Genomic DNA, 23958 nt, shown 5'->3' on the forward strand with positions numbered 1-23958 from the left:
CTACCACTACCATTACCTTTGCCATTTCTTTCACCAGCTTCACCATTATCATTGTTGCTAATACCACTACTACTATTTACTTAGACCTCCAAGCATTCCTGTGTTCATTATGTAAGACTAAATTCTATTACATTCCCTCTTCTCTAGAGTACTCTTTAATCAATGCAAACCTTCTGTTCAGATCGTGAAATGTGCCTTTCTTGATGTAGCCAGTGCTTTATTTAACTGGAATGCTGTCTTATAAACCATTCTTACCACTGAAACAGACTCCTTCCTATGCATTAAACTTTCTGATGTACCAAGTTGTTTTGAGTGAAATATCACAGCACTGTACCATAGGGAGCTGGTCGGCCGAGCGGACAGCACACTGGACTTGTGATCCTGTGGTCCTGGGATCATTGCCCATTGAAACTCTGCCCATTGAAACAATGGGCAGAGTTTCTTTCACCCTATGCCCCTGTTACCTAGCAGTAAAATAGGTACCTGAGTGTTAGTCAGCTGTCACGGGCCTCCACCCTGGGGGTGGAGGCCTGGTCGAGGACCGGGCCGCGGGGACACTAAAGCCCCGAAATCATCTTAAGATATTTGATAAATGTTCAGTATCAGTAAAAACAATTTCTTAACTTAAAATTGCCTCAGCCTGAACTTATTCAGAATGTGGACTTTTTTTCTAAAAACGTTTTGGTTTATTTTTAAGCCTAGACAAATGTTAAAAAAAATTAGCATAGTATTAATGATTATATTTGCTGTTTAGTCTTCAGATAACTGGGATGGCGATAATGACCTGGCTGGTTTTGCCGGAGGCGAAGGTTACTCAGAAGGCGGAATGGAAGATCAAGGAGACTCGGAGGTTCAGGGGGTGAGTGTTCTGGGCATTGCTTTAAATACATTTGGAAGTGAAGGGCTTGGGCTACTTCAAATTAGAAAAATCCTGTTACTTTCAACGATTGATTTTAAGTAAACTGTGATTATGATTTGATAGGTATGGAAGTCAATCTTGTCAAGATAGTAGAGTAACATAATATTATTGGTAACATAAATTGTTCAAATCCCTTGCTTCCAAAATGTTAAAGAAGATAAGCTTGGTTTTTGGTCCACTTTAAATATCACATAATTGCCAATTTTGGGCTTTAAACATTTTCAGTTTTTATGGCTATAAGTATTTTATAACTAAGCTTATTTTCACTATGGTATTGTTGTAGTTATGAGTAGAGAATGGGACCAAAATCATCAATGTGTTGCCTTCATTGTCTTAAGTGTAAATATGCCTATTATTAAGACTTGGTGTTAACCTCCGTGCTCCACAGCTTTTAATGTAACGTTCTGTTGGTGCGCTGAAATTGAAGTGCTCCCTAAAAAAAATTCCCTTCCCTGAATATGTATATGTAAAAAAATATATATAAAACTAATTACTTTGGCTGTGGGGATGTGGAGATGATGTGGCATGACGTCGCCAGAACGTGGTGCATTTTTAATGCTTTCTAATTTGTTTTTTTTATCGTATCTGATGCACATTTGTACCCTTTACCATATGTACACAGTAGGACATTCATAAGGTTCCAAGGAACTGTGATATACGTGTCACTAATGTGTGCATAAAAAATGTTTTGTCGCAATATTACTTGTTCAATATTCAATTTATTTACACTATGTACACTCACACTATTTACATAGTCATACACTGTATTACCCACTACGTACTTTGGGAGCGAGTGATAATCGAAGAACAAGGCCATGGTACACAGCACAACTTTGCACTCGATGCACCAGGTACACGCACACATTTTCGCTTGCTGTTTCTTTGTTCTGTGTGCTTGTAAACAGTGCACTCGCACAACTTTGGCTTTCGTTCCCGTAGGTGGTATATAGCCAAGTTGAAGTGTAAGGAAGTATTTAAAAGATCTAGGAAAAGATCAATGACAAAATTCTGTTCTTGTTCAAAGTAACCATGACATTTGTCTGATTACGTATGAATATGTATGTAATGAATCTCCAGTATGAATATAATGTTTCAAATGTCTTATCATAATGACTTAAAACACTCATCTTGGCATAAAAAAAATAATTATGGTTTCTTATTAATGTGGTTTCTATAATGTATTTTTGATACACTTCAAACAGTGGATATTGTGCCACAACCCACTAAGGGGTAGTACAACAAACACACAAATATTATAGACCAATAGCACTAACATCACACTCCATAGAAATCATTGAACGAGTGCCAAGAAGTGATATTACAAAACACATGAAGTCAGAATGTCTATATAACCTTAGACAATGTGGTTACAGAGCTGGATACTTTTGCCTCTCACAGTTTTGCCAAACCACTATGACATGGCCTTAGATTCCTTGGAAAAAAAAGCAAAACACTGATGCAATCGACTTGAGAATGGTGCAGGACGGACCGAAACGTCGTCGTCCCTTCACCTTCTAGTGTGTGGTCTGGTCAAAATACTTTAGCCACGTTATTGTCTCATCGCCTGCACTGATGCAATATACAGTAGAGAGATTTCGTGAAAGATTTTAGCAAAGGTGATCATGGTATAATTGCACACAAAATACACCCAGAAGAAATAATTAGCAAATCAGGACGTTAGCTCTTTGGGTTTTGTTCATTAGAAAATTAAAGAGTAACAGTCAAAATCCGGATCATCCGCTGAAAAGCTCAATCCCATAGGGTGCTGTGCTTGCTCAAATGCAGTGCATCCCCACTCTAACGAACCTTGCTCTAATAAATTACTGGATGACCTAAAGAAATTGTGCAAATTGTTCAGTGGAACGTGCAAATGTTCAATTAAGTGAGGATTGTTCACCCAAGCTGTTGCCGAGGTTGAGCATCAGAAGGTGGCAATGGTGTTATCATCCGTTATCCACCTGTAATTACACTTGGGTAATTATTTAATAGGTAATTACTTAATCAAAGTGTAAATTATTGTACTCTTAACTCGTCAAATGTACGTGTCAATCAGGGACAATCACACCATTTCTGACCCCCCCTTCCCCCCACTGTGCGAGTCAGTGAGGGACAATATAAAGTACAGTGCATCCTCACTCTAACGAACCCCGCTCTATCGAATTCCCAGGTGATCCGAACAAATTGAATTTGGTATTAAATGTTCAGTGGAACATACAAATGTTCGATGATTAAGTGAGGATTGTTCGGATGATTTAAAAGTATCTTGTGCACACGTGGCTCACATTTGCTTCCACAAGCCTCCAGTAAACAGATGCCATCTTGGAAAAAATCGTGGGCTCCCCACCTGGTTGTTAAGGTTTCAATATTGAAAGCGAGATCATGTTTAGCACATTTTGCAACAGCTTACAGCACCGCTGTGCAACTTATTCCCCACAGCATCACTTAATACAGTACTGTAATGACAAAGTAAAATAAATAACTGATTATTTTGTGATAGTGTCATAGAGAATCCTGAACTTGATAAAAACTCATGGTCAAGGTTTAGATATCAGTGACAATGATGGTTAGGAAGTTCACAGTGCAAGGCAGACATTCTCAGCACAGTCATGGTTTCATGCATCATGAAATGGGACCTCATGTTCTTTCAGAAAATTAACTTTGGCAAAATGATTCATATTCATGATTTTAGTGACCAGGATTTTGATAGTTGTGGCTGGAGTTAGTGATATGTGTAGGATATTTGGAGGCATTTTGCCGAGTTAGGTGGTATTGTCAGCCGAATAGTAATTACCTAAGTGTAGTTACAGGATGAGACCTATGCTCGTGGTGTCCCGTCTACCCAGCACTCTTTGTCATATAACGCTTTGAAACTACTGATGGTTTTGGCCTCCACCACCATCTCACTTAACTTGTTCCAACCGTCTACCACTCTGTTTCCGAAAGTGAATTTTCCTATATTTCTTCTGCATCTTTGTTTAGTTAGTCTAAATCTGTGACCTCTTGTTCTTGAAGTTCCAGGTCTTGGGAAATCTTCTCTATCGATTTTATCAATTCCTGTTACTATTTTGTGTGTAGTGATCATATCACCTCTTTTTCTTCTGTCTTCTAGTTTTGGCATATTTAATGCCTCTAACCTCTCCTCGTAGCTCTTGCCCTTCAGTTCTGGGAGCCACTTAGTAGCATGTCTGCACCTTTTCCAGTTTGTTGATGTGCTCTTTTAAGATACGGGCACCACACAACTGCTACATATTCTAGGTTTGGCCTAACAAAAGTCGTGAACAATTTCTTTAATATTTCGCCATCCATGTATTTAAAAGCAATTCTGAAGTTAGAAAGCGTGGCATAGGCTCCTCACACAACGTTCTTTATGTGGTCCTCAGGTGATAATTTTCTATCTAGAACCACCCCTAAATCTCTCTCTTTATCAGAATGTTTAAATATTTCTCACATAATTTATAGATTGTGTGGGGTCTATGCTCTCCGATTCCACATTCCATAACATGGCATTCATTCACATTAAATTCCATTTGCCAAGTGGTGCTCCATATACTTACTTTGTCCAGGTCTTCTTGAAGGGCATGACAATTATCTAAGTTTCTTATCCTTCCTATTATCTTAGTATCATCAGCAAACATGTTTGTATAATTCTGTATTCTAACTGGTAGATCATTTATGTAGACAATGAACATCACCGGTGCAAGAACTGAACCCTGTGGTACTCCACTTGTGACATTTTTCCAATCAGATACATTGCCTCTGATTACTGCCCTAATTTTTCTATCAGTCAGAAAATTTTTCATTCATGTTAGAAGCTTACCTGTCATTCCTTTACTATTTTCCAGTTTCCAGAACAACCTCTTATGTGGAACTCTGTCAAAGGCCTTTTTTAGGTCCAGATAGATGCAGTCAACCCAACCATCTCTTTCCTGTAAAATCTCTGTGGCTCGATCATAGAAACTGAGTAAATTCAATACACAGGATCTTACGGATCAAAAACCATACTGTCTGTCTGATATTTTATCATTTCTCTCCAGGTGTTCCACCCATTTAGTTTTTATTATTTTTTCCAATATTTTGACTATTACACTTGTCAATGATACAGGTCTATAATTGAGGGCGTCTTCTCTGCTGCCACTCTTGTAGCTTGGAACTATGTTAGCCTTTTTCCACACGTCTGCTACGATTCCTGTACACAGGGATGCCTGAAAGATCAGGTGAAGTGTAATGTTGAGCTCATATGCACATGCTCTCAGAACCCATGGTGAAACTCCATCTGGGCCAATTACTTTGTTCTCACTTAGCTCCTTTAGCATATTTTCCACTTCATCTCTAGACACCTCTCTATGCTTTATGTTGTTCTCTGGAATTCTTATTGTCTGGTTCTCTGAAGATTTCATTTTGTACAAACACACTTTGGAACTTTTCATTTAATGTTTCACATATTTCCTTTTAATTTTCTGTGAATCTATTTCCCATTTTCAACCTCTGGATGAGATCCAGAGTATGTAATGTATGAGATCTAGATGCTCCTTTATCTGCAATTTGTTGTTATGAGTTTGTAGAATAGGCCCGGTTCTGTTTTACATTTATCCGCTATCCCTTTTTCAAAATTTCTTTCTGCCTCTCCTTACTGCCGTATAGTTGTTTCTCGCATCTTTGTATCACTGGTATGTTTGGGGGTTTGGCCTCTTCTTATATTGATTCCATTTTTGTGTCTTTTGGTCTCTGACCCTCTCTCAATTTCTGTTGAACCAATCCTGTTTTCTCGCCCTGCATCTCTGTTTTGGTACGAATGTTTGTGTGCCTTCATCGAATATTTTGCAAAATTTGGCATACATTTAATTTACTTCCCTGCCTAGCAACAAGGGAGCCGGTCGGCCGAGCGGACAGCACACTGGACTTGTGATCCTGTGGTCCCGGGTTTGATCCCGGGCGCCAGCGAGAAACAATGGGCAGAGTTTCTTTCACCTTATGCCCCTGTTACCTAGCAGTAAAATAGGTACCTGGGTGTTAGTCAGCTGTCATGGGCTGCTTCCTGGGGGTGGAGGCCTGGTCGAGGACCGGGCCGCGGGGACACTAAAGCTCCGAAATCATCTCAAGATAACCTCAAGAAGTCAGTCCAATTACACTCATTAAACTTTTTTCGAAGTTCCCTAGTGACCTCTCTTGAAATCGAGTTTATCAGCAGTTTCAATGTCCCTGTTTTCTTCTAGATGATATCTAAAAGCATATTTAATGTCCAACAGGACGTGATCACTCTTTCCCAAGGGAGGAAGGTACTGGATGTCAAATATCTCTTCTTTCCTGGTGAATACTAGATCCATTACTGATGGTACATCTCCTTCCCTCATTCTTGTGGTGTGCTTGATGTGTTGATACAAGAATGTCTCCAGAATGAGGTTCACAAATCTGCATGTCCAAAAGTCCTCCGTTCTTGCTTCATAGGCCTCCCAGTCTATTGCTTTAAAGTTGAAGTCCACAGTATCAACAGTCGTGATTTATCTGTATCTGCTTGTACAATAATATCTCTCATGACCATTATGAGGCCCTCTCGTTTGTCATCCAGTTCTTCCTTTGTCCATGTGTTGCTTGCTGGTGGGCTGTAGGCATTTAAAATTATCAGCTTATCATCCTGATTCCAGATCTGCAATGCCATAATGTCAATATCTTGAGGGTTTTCAAATATTAACTCTCATACCTTCAGGTGTGTTTTCACCAGTACAGCCACTCCTCCCTTCCTAGTTTTCCTGTCACGTCTCCAAACTGAATAGCCCCTCGGGAATATGACTTCATTTAACATATAGTATTTCCTTCAAGTTTCGTCTCTGATAATGCGACACTATCTGGGACCTTAAGCTGAATTATATCTTGCAACTCCAAAGTTTTTGACCTCACTCCATCTATGATGGTATATACAATTTTCAGGAACATGTTCCCTTTCCCTTTGCTCTTTACTCCCCCTTCCAATAATGATTTTGTTGCCTTTATGTACCATTTTACAAGCTTTCTAGTCCCTGACACTTTGTAGAAAAAGTTTTATTTCTATCCCGATTTAGATGTTTTGCTTCAATGAGGTTCATTTTCAGCTTTTCTCTGTCTTCTTTTGAGAGGTCTTGTCCTATTGACCAAAGTTTGCCATCCTCATCATGGCAATTTCCTGGCATTTCTAAGCACTTCCATCATGTTTTTCACTCCATTAAACGTCACCCTTAAGGGGCGGTTCTTGTCTTTCTCATATTTTCCTATTCTTCTAAAATCACTAACATTTTCCTTTGAGCCTTCTCCTAAACCTACTATTTTCTCTATGATTTTCATCTCTTCTGCTGCTGCTCGGTCCACCCTAGATGAAATTTCCTTCTCTAAACATCCAAAAATTATTATGACTTCTATCTGCAGTGTTTTGTACTAGTTTACTGTTAATAACCAGTTATTTCCTAATTGCTCACCTAATTTCTGCTTCTTGTTGGTCATTTCTGGTTTTGACTTCCGAACACAATTCCTTGATTGTCTCTTTCTCTCTTTTACAACTTGTGGGTGGGTGTGTGTGGTGCTATGCTGCTCTTGGTTTTCATTACCGCATCCACCAAGGCTGCTTGGTGGTTCATTAAGGTGCTAAAATGTAGGTAGTATAGCACAAAGTTCTCCCCACGTGGCACCACTACTCACCAAGGAGCACTCTTCTCTCACACGGAGAGGGTGGTTACTCGCTCCCTAGCCCCGTTCCTCGTGTCGAGTGGAATAAATTCTGAGGTTCCCCAAACCGCGGTCTCCTTACGACTGTCAATGCACGAGGCTCTATACCTTCACACTATTCCCCACCAAACAAACGCCTCGCGCGCTCTTCTCAAGATCACCAACATAGCTAGCTCAACTCTTGGCTCCCGCCAGGTAACTCTCGAAGTGCTGGTACTTGCTCTGACTCGCACTAACCTCAGGTGGTAGAATTCATACTTGGTCCCAAACCCCAGGTAAACAGTTTACAAAGGGCAACAATGGAGGACTAAATACAATCACAGTGGTAAAATTACCAACATTTACTGAAACATATTTACATACGTATACTAATGGGCCACAAAATCCAGATGAAGCTACATTTGGCAACACTCTTCAAAATTTAAAACTGTAAACAGCAACACTGCCTTGGTTCTTCCTTACTATACATTAATAATCTCTTCTGACACCAAATGTAAGCTACACATTAAATGCACTGATAGTAAACTAGATAATGGCATAGTATACTAGTGAGTATACTATGAGTAAACTTTAACACAATACAATCTTCGGTAAACTTAACGTTACATTATTTCCTATACAAGGTATCAAAAACTGGCTGCTCATGGCCGTCTGGGTAAAATAAAATTTCTACAACATCAATATATCAACACGTAAGAGTATACCTGTGTGTGTATATATGTGGGTACAGTATATCTTACACAAGTACTTAGTAAGATAAATGCCACTATCACTGGATTAACTCAATAGCTTATTACAATGGGCATGGGGTGGGGGGAATATTAATCTACCTTAGGTGGGCTGTAGACTCGCCGTTCCTGTTCCAGTTGGCTGTTGGGGTTGGTAGCGTGGACATCAGGTTACTGTTGTTTTAGATTCAGCTACTTGGAACAAAAAGTTTTCTGTAGCACAGGCTATAGTGAGCCTGTAGTGGACTTATCTGGCACAGGAGCGGGATTGTATGTACGTTGAGAGATATCAGGTTGTCCTCTTACTTCAGGTTGATTATCTTCGATCTTCCTTGTTGATTCACAGTGGAGGAGTTGATCAAGGGGGACTCAGATGCTTGCTTGAGGTTATCTTGATGATTTCGGGGCTTTAGTGTCCCCGCGGCCCAGTCCTCGACCAGGCCTCCACCCCTAGGAAGCAGCCCATGACAGTTGACTAACACCCAGGTACCTATTTTACTGCTAGGTAACAGGGGCATAGGGTGAAAGAAACTTTTGCCCATTGTTTCTCGCCGGCGCCCGGGATCGAACCCGGGACCACAAGATCACAAGTCCAGCGTGCTGTCCTCTCGGCCGACCGGCTCCCCCCGGCTACTCTGGTACACTGCACTGCTGGTTTACTGACTATTACAATGTTGCAGGGAGTTATTCCTGGAGGCTGCACTCCAGGTTTTCTCTCACAGCTTGCATATCATCGACCAGGACTTCCTCCTCTTGTCTCGGGTCACTATGAACTCTGCTAGCAGCTTGTAGGTCACTCGGCTAGCCTTCCACAGCTCGCTTCCTGGTAGACAGGTAGACTCTACTGCCTTTTAAGGCCCACTTCAAATGGTTCAGCACTTCTGAATTCCACTTGGACAGTCACCAATGCCTTCAGCAATCTCCTTAATAGGCAGATTCGTTTTCAACTGGAGAGAGAAGTGATACATCCGTCCCCGATGGGGGTCTCAGAGTGTAGTGACACCATCCTCCCTTCCTGCCTACGACTGGGGTGGTGATGTTACATCACGTCCCGTGGTGGTGTTCTCATTCATTGCCTAGGAACAACTGTGGACATCTTCAAGAGGAAACTAGATTTATTCCTCCAAGGAGTGCCAGACCAATCAGGCTGTGGTGGGTATGTGGGCCTGCAGGCTGCTCCAAGCAACAGCCTGGTGGACCAAACTCTCACAAGTCGAGCTTGGCCTCGGGCCGGGCTTGGGCAGTAGAAGAACTCCCAGAACCCCATCAACCAGGTATCAACCAGGTATCAACCTGGCAGGTAGCCAATCATAATTCCTGCTTTCCTGGAAGACCCATCGTCTTCACTTCTTGGTTTACCTGGGATGGAAACTCATTGTTTGGCGTGTTATGCTCATTAAATCCCAGGTTGACTTAACATTATTCCTAGATCCTTCACATGTTGATTTTCTTCTGCGAGGAGATCTGATGACATCTTGTGTTATCGACCAGGTTTTTTTGAGTTCCCATCTGATTCTATACTTGAAAATGATGTTAGTTATCTGCACAGTTTGCTTTTGTGTTTTGAGATCTCTATGCTTCCTGTGATAAACACATATTCTAATCCTGTGAGTAATGTTAGGCATTTGGGAGCTGGTCAGCCGAGCGGACAGCACGCTGGACTTGTGATCTGTGGTCCTGGGTTCGATCCCAGGCTCCGGCGAGAAACAATGGGCAGAGTTTCTTTCACCCTATGCCCCTGTTACCTAGCAGTAAAATAGGTACCTGGGTGTTAGTCAGCTGTCATGGGCTGCTTCCAGGGGGTGGAGGCCTGGTCGAGGACCGGGCCACGGGGATACTAAAAGGCCCGAAATCATCTCAAGATAACCTCAAGAATGTTGCCAGATTCCTGATTGTCGATAGTAATAGTTCAGTTTATTGCTCATGGTAGCCAATGAGGAGATCAATTTTCATATTTTTTATTCAATTTATTTACTTATTAGTCCTATTTAGACTCGAGAAAAGTATGAGGCTGAAACAGAGATGCTGCAGTCAGAGGGTTAAGATCTGACTGATTCATATGAGAGAATTGCCCACTTTCAAGACAGTTTAGATAGAGATATTCAACATTGGGAATGTGTTAAAAGAAAATGTGTTTTCGGCAAAGAAAACACATTTGAAGGAGATAGGGATATGTGAGGGAAGGTTTGCATGAACCATTCACCTGTAGGCCTAAATATTGAAAAGGCATAGACCTAAGCTAAGTAAGTATTTACCATCTTTTGATATTTAAATTTCTTAGTAAAATCATGTCATTTCCACTTTTAGTTTTCACAATAGATGATGATGGTCTCATTAAAGAAAATCATTGACTACTCCGTTGTTTTATTTTATGAATTTTGTGTGTTAAGGTCATCATTCACAGCATCAGTTGATGCCGTCAGTGCTGACTGGTAAAAAGCAGAATCCTGAGTGAATATAGCTGATTTTTATACTTAATTAAAATGTGAATTTTTTGGTTACTTTGTGTTTGCAGGACTTACAAGTTTTTTTTTTCTTAGGTCAAATAAGTTTCATCATTGAAAGTAGTTAAGCAGGGAGTGCTTCTAGCAAAAAGTAGATTAGAGTGTAAATGCGGTTGAAAAATGAGTTATACCTTTAGTGGTACAGTATATTATTTTGATTTTGACCAGACCACACACTAGAAGGTGAAGGGACGACAACGTTTCGGTCCGTCCTGGACCGATTGTGACCATGAATGGCCACAATCGACTTGAGAATGGTCCTGGACGGACTGAAACGTCGTCGTCCCTTCACCTTCTAGTGTGTGGTCTGGTCAACTTACTTTAGCCACGTTATTGTGACTCATCGCCTGCATATGATACTTTTGTTTTGAGAAAAGGGGGTGTATATTTATGTGAAATCAATTAAGCCTTCGGAGTAAGTTGCATTTGTAATAAGTCAACATTGCAACTTCTACATAAATTTCAGTGGGTTTCTCTTTAAATGTCCCTTTACAAATACATTACAATGCAGTGGGTCCTTAACTTACGAACACCCCCACTCACAAATGGCCTCCAAAGTCTTCATTTATATTTCTGGATCTGCTATATAAACTAGCTCCGTCATCCTCGGTAACATAATAGTGCTAGTGTTCGTGTCCGCACATCCACATATTTGTGGGGGTGATGTTTTTGTGTCTAGTGTAGTCCCGTGGTGAACTCTGTTGATAATTTGTATGTGTTTAAGTTAAAAGAGGCTCGGACATGGGAGAAAATTTGCGACTACTAAAATATGGGGGCTGAGGAAAGGTGAGAATGGTAACTCCTTTAAGCCTAAAGTGTGGTTATCATTCATTGTGATCCTGAGGTAATGGTGGGTGGGGGTTGAACCGGGCCCTTACAACTATGACCCCCGAGCACTGTCTACTCGGCCGTGAGGCCTGTGTGTAATTACCCGAGTGTAATTACAGGATGAGTTACACTCGTGGTGTCCCATCTTCCCAGCACTGTCATATAATGCTTTGAAACTGCTGATGGTTTTGGCCTCCACTATTCTCTCCCTCTACTATCCAGCCCAACCACTTAGGGCTGGATGATAGAGCAACAGTCTTGCTTTATGCATGTCGGCATTCAATCCCCGACCATCCAAGTGGTTGGTCACCATTCAATATTTCCGTCCCATCCCAAATCTTTATTCTGATCCCTTCCAAATGCTATATAGTCGCAATGGCTTGGGGCTTTCTACTGATAATCCCCTTCCCTTCTCTCACTTAACACTTTCGCACTCTTCGAACGCCCCTGGGGTCCAAAATTTTTCACTTGTGTCCGAGTCGTGGACGCTAGCAGCATCTATCATTTTAAAATATTTGTTAAAAATTAAAATTTTATCCGATCAATATGTGAGTGGTTTTAAAATGCGCGCCTTTAGATTGCGCACAATTAGATACCAAAATGAAAGATGTAACACGAAAATTGATGTCAGACCACTGGAAAGATTATAAATACCTTTTTGGTCCAAATTTTAAAATATTTGTTAAAATTCTATTTATTGTGCTATTATTATGGGACTAGTTTTAAAATGCACGCCTTTTAAATATGTGATACCAAAATGAAAGATGTAACACAAAAATTGATGTCAGAACACTGGAAAAGATATAAATAATTTTGTGATGATGAGCGTCCAAAATTTAAAATATTTGTTAAAATTCCATTTATTGCTCTATTATTATGGGACTAGTTTTAAAATACGTCCCTTTATATTGCGAACAATTTGATACCAAAATGAAAGACGAAACACGAAAATTGATGTAATCAAACTGAACAAGTATTCACATTTAGTTAGGGTGTGCCAATTGGTGCTCATTTACGGGCCGACTTTAGGCTTTGTTGCCGGGAGCTCACTGGGCTTTTGGACATTATTTGCATATACACCTGCAGGGAATTTAATTAACACAATGATACCAAAACGAAGGACGTAGCACAAAAATTAAGGTGATAAAACTGAAACGAGTACAGTATACACATTTTACTGATTTTGTGCGCTCACATGCAACTTTTGCTGACTTTAGGCTTTGCTGTGGGGAGTCACAGCAGGCTTTTGGACATACAGTATGCATATACACCTGTAGGGAATTCTATTGTGAACACAATGATACCAAAATGAACAACGTAGCATGAGAATTAAGGTGAGAAAACTGAAACGAGTATACATATTTCGGTGTCACTGCACGCTCGCCCGCACTGCTGGGAGCATGACGTCAAAGTCTGCGGCGCTCACGCTCCATGAGCGAAAGTGTTAACTTGTTCCAACCGTCTACCACTATTTGCAAAAGAAAACATTCTAATATTTTTTTGGCACCTTCATTTTCTTAGCTTGAATCTATGACCTCTTGTTCTTGAGGGTGCCGGTTTAGAAGTTCCTCTATCAATTTGGTCGGTTCCTGTTATTATTTTATAAGTGGTGATCATATCGCCTCTTTTTCTTCTATCATCTAGTTTTGGCATATTTAGCGCCTCCAGTCTTCATAATTCTTGTTTTTCATTTCTAGAAGCCATTTTGTAGCATGCCTTTGTACGTTTTCCAGTTTATTGATGTGCTGCTTTAGATATGAAAGCCATACAACTGCTGCATATTTCAATTTTGGACTCTCAAATCATGAACAGTTTCTTTAGTATTCCATGCAACCATCCATGTAATTAAAAGCAATCCTGAAGTTGTAAAGTGCAGCATATGGCCCTTGTACAAAATCCTTTATGTTCCTCTACTGACACATCCACTATCCAGAACCACCCCCTAGATCTCTTTCTTTGTTCTTTCCACATAATTTGTAGGTTGTGTGTGGTCTATTTTCTCCAATTCCACATTCCATAACAGGACATTTATTCTCATTGAATTCCATTTGCTACATGTCGGTCCAAGCACTTACTTTATCTAAATCCACTTGAAGGGCATTACAATCATCTCCGTTCCTATCTTCCCCATTATTTTAGCATCATCCGCAAACATGTTCACTTAATTCATAGATCATTTATGTAGATGATAAACATTACTGGGGCATGAACCGACTCCTGCGGGACTCTGCTAGTAACACTCCTCCAGTCGGATACATTGTCTCTGATTACAACCCTCATCTTTCTGTTAGAAAATTTTTCATCCATGTCACCCTTCCTGTCATCCTTCCAGCATGTTCCGGTTTTCAAAACAGCCTCTTGTGTGGGACTGTCTTAAGCCATTTTTAGGTCCAGATAGACAGTCAACCCAGCCACCTCTTTCCTGTTGAATCTCTGTGGCTCTATCATAAAACCTAAGTAGATTTGTTCTACAGAGTCTTTCTGTACGAAAACCGTACTGTCTGTCGGTTGTCATTACTCTCCAGGTGTTTTACCCATTGGGTTGAAGGAAGGACCCAAGAAGTAAACACATTTTTTTTAGTGTTTTGATTGCCACGCTTGTTAATGATACAGGGAGTCGATCGGCCAAGCGGACAGCACGCTGGACTTGCGATCCTGTAGTCCTGGGTTCGATCCTGTAGTCCTGGGTTCGATCCCAGGTGCCGGCGAGAAACATTGGGCAGAGTTTCTTTCACCCTATGCCCCCTGTTACCTAGCAGTAAAATAGGTACCTTGGTGTTAGTCAGCTGTCACGGGCTGCTTCCTGGGGGTGGAGGCCTGGTCGAGGACTGGGCCGTGGGGACACTAAAGCCCCGAAATCATCTCAAGAGAACCTCAATGTCTGTAATTTAGTGGGTCTTCTCTGCTACCCTTTTTTAGATTGGAACTATGTTTCCATACTAAGGTTCCTGTGCCCAAGGAAGTCTGGAATATGGATTGGAGTGGAGTTAATGTTCAGCTCAGTTGCACATTCTTCCAACACCCAAGGTGAAACTTCATCTGGTCTAACTGCTTTATTTTTTCCTAGCTCCTTGAGTAATTTTTCCACTTCGTCTTGTGATACTTCTATGTTGTCTATGGTGGCATTGGGTCCAGCTCTCTGTAATCCTCATTTTGTATAAACTCACTTTGGAACTATTCATTTAGTGTTTCACATTTCTTTTTCAAGAAATTATTTCTTGAATAATAATTAAAAACAAAAATGACTGGAAACAAACTATTACTGGATCTGAGAGACTGAAGTCCCCCCAACTATGTAAACAAATGATCAAATCGCTAGAAACTGGTGAGAGCTCATTTGTCCCTCCTTCCCATTACTTGTTTGGAGCAAAGGGGGGTAGGGGCTCACTCCTTCTTGGGGCTCCGAGATGTCAATTCTTATGCTGTTGCAGTTGAGGTCACTTGACTGTTGTTGTGGATCCTGGGTGGCCTCTTCCACTCAGGCTCCACTGTTTAGCTAACTGGTTTTGGGACTTTACTTTTGGTGGCTTTTCAAGTACACTGAGCCTGGCATATAGTGCACTTGGAGTGGCAAATGCTCAGGGTTACCTTTCCCCTGGTGCTCCCTAGTGCTTCCCTTGCATTACCAGTTATCTCAGCTGGAATGTTTGGGGGTCACTTCCTTACCGGCCCTTGCCTGTGGTGGGCCTTGCCAAAGGTAAGTCTATGGTTCTGGGGACTTCTTTGTCTTTACCTGGGTTGGGAGCAACTTTGGCTGGTGGAGTGGTTCGCAGGCCTCCCTTCAGCACATCAAAGTCGGCCTTCGCAGCCATGTAACTCAGGCTGTGTCAGTTTACTTTTCGGTCTGGTGTCACCCAGTGCCTAGGTGTCCTGCTAGGGTTACCTTTCAGGCGTAGGTAATCCCATGAGGGTTTGGTGGTCCTATGGATATTCCCCCAAATCTACTCTTGCCTTGTGCGAGTTTAAGGGTTCCTTGTTGCTGCCATGCAACAATGATCACTCGTTCTGCTTCCTTCACGCTGCCTATTGGGCCGATGATACATTTGAGAGTCCTTAGAGGTTTGTTCTCCCCATGTAGCTTTTTCAAACTCTCCTGATGAGGGTAGGGTGTATCGGAGGGCTTCCGATACAGGAGCTCACTTTTCTTATTTACGGCAGTCTAGGTTATGTGCTCGGTTGGATGTCCTTGAACTGCCCTCACCGGTGTTTGGGGATACCAGAATTGGAGTCGTAGTGAATGCCACCTTGGCTTTGTCTGCACTTCTTCCTTCCCTTACGGGCATGGTTTGCCTTTCCTCTGATCCGTTTTCCTCTACCTCCTACATCTGGCCCTGAAACGCCCAGGGGTTTACATGTTAAAGGGTCTGGATCAGAATGTGGCTCGATTAGCTCCAGGGGTTGACACTTCCAAATCGGGCGTGGAGGCAGTTGTGTTGGCTGGTTCCACCGAGTATTCAGGGTTCTCCTTTCAGTCAGCCCCTTCCCATTTCTTTTTAAAGCTTCTTCCCTGGACTCCGCTTTTCTATCCTGGATGGTGGGTGTGGATGCTGGCTCTGCCCAGGGGCCCTCGAGTGTGGCTTCTGGGACTTGTGGGAGTCTGATATAGGCCCGTGGCTGATATAGGCCCGTGGCTCCTATTCACCTCCAAGTGGTTCCTTGTTCCCTCCAAAGAGGGTGTCATTTTGTTAGGGGTTGGGGGCTATTGTGTCATCCCTTCCTTTGAGTATTACTAATATTTAGATGCAGCTTCCTCCAGGGTTTACACCTTTGGAGTCAGTCAGTATTGCCCTTCTGGAGGTTTCTTTCTTGGGTCCTACCTTTAGCGACTCAGGAGGTTCTGTTCATTTACCTTCAGTGAGACCTGGATTGTGCCTTTTTGATGGCCCTCTTAATAGGTCTTCCTCCATTTTTAGATGCATTTTGAGGTCCTGAAGTCTTCCTGGCTAATGGACAATCCTTTTGTTCTCACTTAGAGCTTGGCACATCTGTCGTATCCATGCACTTTAGTGACAAGATGTGTTGACCATGTTGCAGGTATTCTTGGGGGTGGGGAGGCACACATTTGTGTGCTTCAATGACTAGCCGTTTGCTTCCGAGCGTTCTTGGGATGTGGTCTCTTGCAGCTACATGCCCAGGTGCCTTTGTTGTTGGTGGCACTTGTGGTGGATGATTTTCATTCCCATTTGTGTTTGGGTTCAGTTGTGCAGTTTCTCCTTGCCTCCTTCACGCTGCCTGTTGGGCCTCTTGGGCCGATGATACATTTGACAGAGTCCTTTGAGGTTTGAGTCCGCCTCTTTCAAACTCTCGTGATGAGGGTGGGGTGTATTGGAGGGCTTCTAATACACGAGCTCACTTTGCCGATTTACGGCAGTCTAGGTTATGTGCTGACCTCGCTCACCTTATTGGGTAGCTCTGGGAAGACGTTGAGCCACTTGGAGTAGAGCATAGTGTGGGGGTTTTGGTCTCTGCAGTAGCTTCATTGGCTGCTCTCCTCAATCTGTATACTTCTCTGCTCTCGGATGTATCAGGGGGGCCTTTGTTGACAAAATGTGTCATCGCCCAGTATGACACATTGTCTCTTACCCTGGTGTTCCTTCTTGTCTGGTCTCGCCAAGCTGTATTTCCCTATACTCCTGGAGACGGTAGCAGACGATATGTAGATATATAAAACTGATGCTGTGTGTGTCTGACAGGGTGAACATCATATCCAGCATTGTGTTTACTGATATCTGAACATTGTACATAACCTTTATCAGTCAGGATCTTCTATGAATCTATCAGTTATTTATTTTATCATTACATTATGGTGTGGGTGCAAGCTGCATGACAGTGCTGTGAGCTGCTGCAACATTGGTTACCCATGCTCACCCTCACAGTGTTGTGGCCCTCACATTCAGGAGGGGTGCCCAAATTTTTTTTCCCAAGATGGCGTCATTTACTGGAGGCCCGAGGAAGCAAATGTGAGCCCCGTGTACGTGTGGGATTTTTAAATCTTATGCAGTGCTTTAAATCATCCCTCATTGACTTGCATAGTTGGATCATAAAGGGCCTGATCATCTGTTATTGACACGCATATTTAAAGAATTAAGAAACTAGAATAATCTACATTATTTATCTGCAAGGCTTGTCTGTGGTTTGAGACAGACTCAACTCACAGTTTCAATTCATTTTAAATTGCCAACAGCATTTAAGACAAGATTTAAAAATAAACTTATTTATTCGGTTTAGTATTATCTGATATACACTTACACTTCATTTTCTGGGGGGAGCCCCTTCAGCTCCCTGGAGCTTATCCAGGCTGATATGGACATGTCAGACATTGGCATCAATCAGTATGAATGGAGTTCTTAGGCCTACCGGGGACCATGAGCCAGAACCTGGCCCCTTCAGAGAGGCACGTGGAGCAATGACCTATAGAACCCCCCCTCCCATGTGGTTGGAAGCATTTTATGTCTGCCATAAACTGGGTCAGGCACCCAGAAAGGTAAGCATCCCAAAACAAACCCCTATTCTGGTTAAGAAATTGCTAATTTTAACTAGTAGTTAGTTAGTTCTAGTCTTAATTCTAAATTCTAGTAAATGCAGTTAATTCTAGTCTAAATTCTTGCGGTTCATTCTGGACATGTCCCGTCTGAACCCCTGGGTTCTTTGCCCCTCCTTTCGAATGAGTACTCTGTCTCAGGTCCAGCTTCTGTTGGGGCCAGGCTCTTGGATGGTGTCCCTGGACCTCCGGGACGTGTATTGGCACGTCCCGATTCATCCGGTTAGGTTATCTTGAGATCTTTAGATAATCTTGAGATGATTTCGGGGCTTAGCATCCCTGCAGCATGGTCCTTGACCAGGCCTCCTTTTTTGTTACACATCCGCAGGAAGCAGCCCATAGCAGCTGTCTAACTCCTAGGTACCTATTTACTACTAGGTGAACAGGTTCATCAGGTTTAAAGAGACTGTGTTTGTTTCTGTCTCCACCGGGGATCGAACCCGGAACCTCAGGACTACGAATCCCGAGCACTGTCTGCTCAGCTGTCAGGCCCCTCGTCCCCGGGGTTCAGGGACTGGCTCGATTTTGTTGTGGAACGTCTCGGTTACCGCTTTCGTTGTCTCCCATTTAGGTTACTCCTGGCATCTCGTGTTCTCACCTTACCCGGGTCGTGGGGGCCCGTCTGCGTCTCTTCGGGGTTCGGGTGATGGCCTACCTCGATGACTGGCTGGTCTGGGCTACCAGCCAGTCCACGTGTCTGCTTGCCAGGGTTTTGGTTCTTTCCCAGCTCGCCGGGTTCGGGTTCCTGGTGCACTAGCGGAGGTCCCATCTGGTTCCCTCTCAGGTTCGGGCTTGGCTGGGTCTTGTGTAGGACCCTCGGACTGCTTCCTTGTCTCTCCCTCTGGAGTCTCTGCTTCAGCTGCGCTCCCACTTTCGCTTGTTTCTGGGGGGGGGCTCCCCGGTCACTCGACGGTTGCTTGATGGTTGTGCGGGAGCCTGAAATTTGCCGTGTTGGGCTATCCGCCGGGTAGGGTTTGGTGTTGTCGGCTGTTCTGGTTCCTTCGGGGACGTCCCTTCCGCCTCTCTCGCAACCGCTGGGTTCAGCCTCTGGGGGGCCTTGCGTCGGCTGCTGTGTTGCCGGCTTCTGTTTTGAGTTTTTCGGGGTTCAGTGCCTTTGCGCCTACCTGAGCCCTTGCTCGATGTGTTCGCGGACACATCGTCTCTTGGCTGAGGCTTTGTGACTAGTGCTCACCAGGCCGGCCAGGGGCAGTGGGGTCCGTCCTTCTGTCGGGCCTACAGCACAGTGCGGGAGTTCGTGGCTGTGTGTATGTCGCTTCGGTGGGTTTTGGTCACTCGTGGTTTGATGCTCAGGCTCCATTTGGACTGCTCCCCGATGATTCATTGCCTGAATCGAGAGGGGGGGGGGGGTTCGATGTGGCCCTTGGTTCTTTGGGGCTGGTCACTTTCGGTGACTCGTCTGCTGAGTTCTCGGGGTTGGCTCTCCTGGCATTCGGGGGTGTCAGAATTCTGATGGGTGTCTGGCGGATGGCCTGTTCCGATTCATTCTCCTGTCCTTGGAATGTACAGTCGACGCCGACTCATACAGTTGGCTCTGACGGACGTGGGCCTCTTTGCGTCGGTGTGGTTGAGGCGTCTTCCAGTGTATGTGGCACACTTCCTCGACTGTGAGGCCGTCGGGATCGATGCCGGCTTCAAGATTGTTCCGGTTGTTGCCGGAACAACCGTGGACATCTTCAAGAGAAAACTGGACTGTTTTCTAAGAGAAGTTTCAGATTAGCCGGGCTGTGGTGGGTATGTGGCCCTGTGGGCCGCTCCTAGCAACAGCCTGGTGGACCAAACTCTCACAAGTCGAGCCTGGCCTCGGGCTGGGCTTGGGAAGTAGAAGAACTCCTGAACCCCATCAAGCAGGTATCAAGCAGATTCTTTTCGGCGGGACTAGTCGAGGTGGGGTTCCCTGTACCTCCCGTTTCCGCTGTTCCTCCAGGTCTTAGCTCTCTTGAAGACTTACCAGAGGAGAGTAGTCCTCTTGGCTCCATGGTAGCTGGCCCAGCCTTGGTTTCAGGCGCTGCTTGCTTGGTGTCCGAACCCAGGGGTTTTCCCCATGGCTCCTCATCTTTCAGATGATCAGTCCAGTTTGTTATGTGGCTGGTTCGGTCTTCTCCTCGAGTCTTCGGGTCTGGTGTTTTTGACTAGTCTATCTCCATCTGTTTGGTGCTCAGGTGGGTTCGTTGATGGTGTCCCGCTTGCGTGCTTGTTTTGGCGGCACTATGTGGTTTCCTGACGGTCCTTCCTTTTCTTTTTGTCTCTTCGTAGGTATACTTCGCTTTTGTTGAGGTTATCTTTTCCTCTCTTGGCTGTTTCAAGACTGTCATCTTATGCTGTATACTGTCACCTTGTATTGTGCAACACTGGCGGAGCCGCTACGGCTTGCTTTCGGTTTTGATGTTCATATGGCACCATTTCGCAAGCTGTCTGTGACGGTGGCGCGGCTATGTGGTGACATCATGCTCATTTGCCCGTGTTTTGTTTGGCGAATTCTGTCCACTAGTTCGACTTTCAGCAGCAATTTCTTAACCAGAATAGTGGTTTGTTTTTGGATGCTTACCTTTCTGGGTGCCTGACCTGGTCGATAGCAGACATGGAATGCTTCCAACCACACGCGGGTTTCTATAGGCCATTGCTCCTCGTGCCTCTCTGAGGGGGGCCAGGTTCTGGCTTGTGATCCCCGGTAGGCCTAAGAACTCCATTCACACTGATTGATGCCAAAGTCTGACATACCCATATCAGCCTGGATAAGCTCTGGGTAGCCTCACGGTCTCACCCAGAAAATAGTGTTTCATTACACTCAACGCTGGTTTTATTGCAGTGTTAGTTTTCATTACCTATTAATTTTTTCTTAAATTACTTTATAAACAAATTACCATTTAATACTCTATTCTAATTAGTGATCGGACGATTAATTGGAATAGGTATTGAGAATCATAAGAATCTAGCATATTTTAGTAATCGGAATCAGTATTGGAATTGAGAGAAAGTTATCACAATATAAGGCTAGTAAAATGAATCTTTAACATTTAATTAGAAAATTAATTTTTGTGGTGCAATATACTCACCCGAAAGAAACAGAAGGCAAGGAGAAGCAGGAGAGATGTTAATTTTTTTGAAGTAGTCTTCGATTTCAAATACAGTATGAATAATTTTTCTCTTATTCACTTGTACTTGCATTATGTAGGTTAAAAATGTCTTTCAGTATAAACCAAAAATTGGTATGGTTTTAATTGAACTACTGTTTCAAATTATGGTATTTGAAAGGATTCAAAGTTTGCAAATTTTATATAACATTTGAACTTATCAAGTTTTAATGGAATGGAATGTTTTAAGTGTTTATTTTCTTGTATTATGTAGATTAAGGATTACTTTTTGAGTAAAAGGAATTAGCTAATACAGTACTACTTTAATTGAGCTAGTGTTACAATATTAACTTTATTTTAAATAAGATTGCAAATTTGATTTTACTTCACTGTATAGTACACAATTAAAGCTTGTATGTCTGCATGTATAATGGAATGTTTTCACTTTTCAGGCTTCTTCTAAAAGATTAAGCTGGATTTCCACTTTTAAATCATTCTATTATGTTATTAAAACATTTACCATGCTCATAATGTCAATTGTTAATTTTTCCAAACTAAAATACAACAGTTTTCAGAAAACTAAATATCCAACTACAACTTTCAAAAAGTATCGGAATTGGAATCGGAACTTTTTTAGTGAAATCGGCATCAGAGTTGTTAGAAATTTTAGTTTCGTCCCATCACTAATTCTAATCCTTCATTACTTTGCTGGTATATAACAATTTCCTTTAATACAGTACATACTTAATTTTTTGCAGAACATTTTTGTCAAAATGTCTTTTTGTAACAAATTTGGGTAAGTATTTTCAGCTATGTCAGGATTCTGCTTTTACGTGAATTTTTATTTTGTTTAGTTTTGACAGTAGTAATAGAATCTGTACTTGTAGTTTTTAGATACAAGGTGTCGTCTGAGGGCAGCAGGTGTGGTATTGCCCGGTGACCATAATGTGGACGACTGTGTTCAATATATAGTTGTATTTATTGTTGTTGCCTTGTATGATGCACAAAACTTTCATCATCATCATCAAAACTTCCGCTAGATATAAAGTGCTCTAGGCTACCAAATCTCCCGGAAAATGTTGACCTGCAAGACAAAGCTTTTGTTAATATTTGAAATATGTCGACAATTTTACTGGAAATGAAGCTGTACTTGGAAATAAGTTTTTTTTATATTGACTTTAATTACTATTAAGTTCTGTTTGAAAGCTTCATTAAATTACTGTAGTAATGGGAAATCTGAAAACCAAATTACATTGATATTTAAACATTCAACTACAGTTTGCTGTAAAATGTTCTCAAGTGCTACTGATGCTACTTAAGAAAATATTACTTCACTGTACCTGTATTTGGTGCAAGTATAAGCTCAAGAGCAAATTAGTTCATGCTGTACTTACATAAGTTTAAAATGTTTTCTGAATATAAAGTACAATATCTCCAGGTATACTTTTAATGCTGTTAGAGAATGTTTTCGTATATGGTTTGACAAGAGCAGTGTATCTGCTCTTGTGAAAATTCTTAATTGTAAGAAAAGGATCTGGAAAGTGGGATATTTGTCTTCAGTCTGTCTTCATCTGATTGGTTCTTGATAAATTTAGCCACAAGGAAGTTAGAGCGGGTCTATATGGCTTGTCATAAATTTTAGATCTTTAACACCCTTTCTCTTCCACCCTCCTATTTCTATCTTTATTTTTCCTCTCTTTGACCCTTTCCTTTTTCTCACCTTGCAAAGTAGAATGTATAGAAACAGAGGAAACTTTATTTTTTAGATTACATTTATCTTGAAAGGAGTTTGAAGGAATGGCATCATCTTCCAATAATATTTCCTCAGCTCAGTGTGTGTACATTGTTGTCAACACATTGCTCTCTTAAACCAAATTACTGTTCAAATGACATATAATTAACCTTCATCAGAAGTAGACTACTTAGTAACAATGATGTTTTGCCATTATTCCAAACCAATATTCATAAACAAGGAAATATAAATTATAAAGTATATGGGTTCCAGGACAGTGAGGTGATGTATGAAGCTTGGCACATGTCAGGGATGTGATGGGAAAAAATTATGGATAGACAATTTAGTGAAGAATAATATTAAGGTTTTAAAAGGCAGTCCATATTTATAAAATAATAATAATATACAAATGCTATACACTTCATGAAGTAAAACAAATGTGCATTAAAAGCAGATGGAGCTGAATGGGTTATAAGAGTCAAGCAGTTACAGTATGACCAAAAAAACACACATCATAAAATGAAGAAATGAAGTTTTGGTCTGTCCTTGATCATTATCAAGTCATGTGATGATCACATGGCTTGATAATGGTCCAGGACAGACTGAAAAATCATTTTTTCATTTTTTGATGTGTGGTTTAGTTATTATATCTTCAACCACATTGAGACTCGTCTGCGAAAATAAAGCTGCATTAAAATATTTACCACTTTCGCGTGCCCGGTGGGCAATCTGCATCGCACCGAAGGTAGGCTGGGCGTTGTCAGTGAGCACAACCCAATGTTAAACTCTTTCACTCATAATGTTTATACTTGATAGTAAGAATAAGCCAAAATTAATGCGTAACGCCGAGAATAATCCCCCGCTCTGGGTGTATTGTTTTGGACGCAGAGTGTGTCATCAGGATGCCAAAGTGTTAAGTAC

At 42.1% G+C, this 23958-nt stretch overlaps 1 protein-coding gene across 1 annotated transcript in view; it reads left to right on the plus strand.

Moving 5' to 3' along the window:
• The window catches only part of LOC123753938 (uncharacterized), a 53330-nt gene that overhangs the window by 8430 nt on the left and 20942 nt on the right, over window positions 1-23958 (plus strand). Inside the window, 1 exon segment of the mRNA XM_045735939.2 lies at window positions 755-859. Within this exon segment, the coding sequence (XP_045591895.2) occupies window positions 755-859 (105 nt within the window).

This window comes from Procambarus clarkii, chromosome 6, assembly GCF_040958095.1.
Source record: "Procambarus clarkii isolate CNS0578487 chromosome 6, FALCON_Pclarkii_2.0, whole genome shotgun sequence".
Taxonomy (NCBI): domain Eukaryota; kingdom Metazoa; phylum Arthropoda; class Malacostraca; order Decapoda; family Cambaridae; genus Procambarus; species Procambarus clarkii.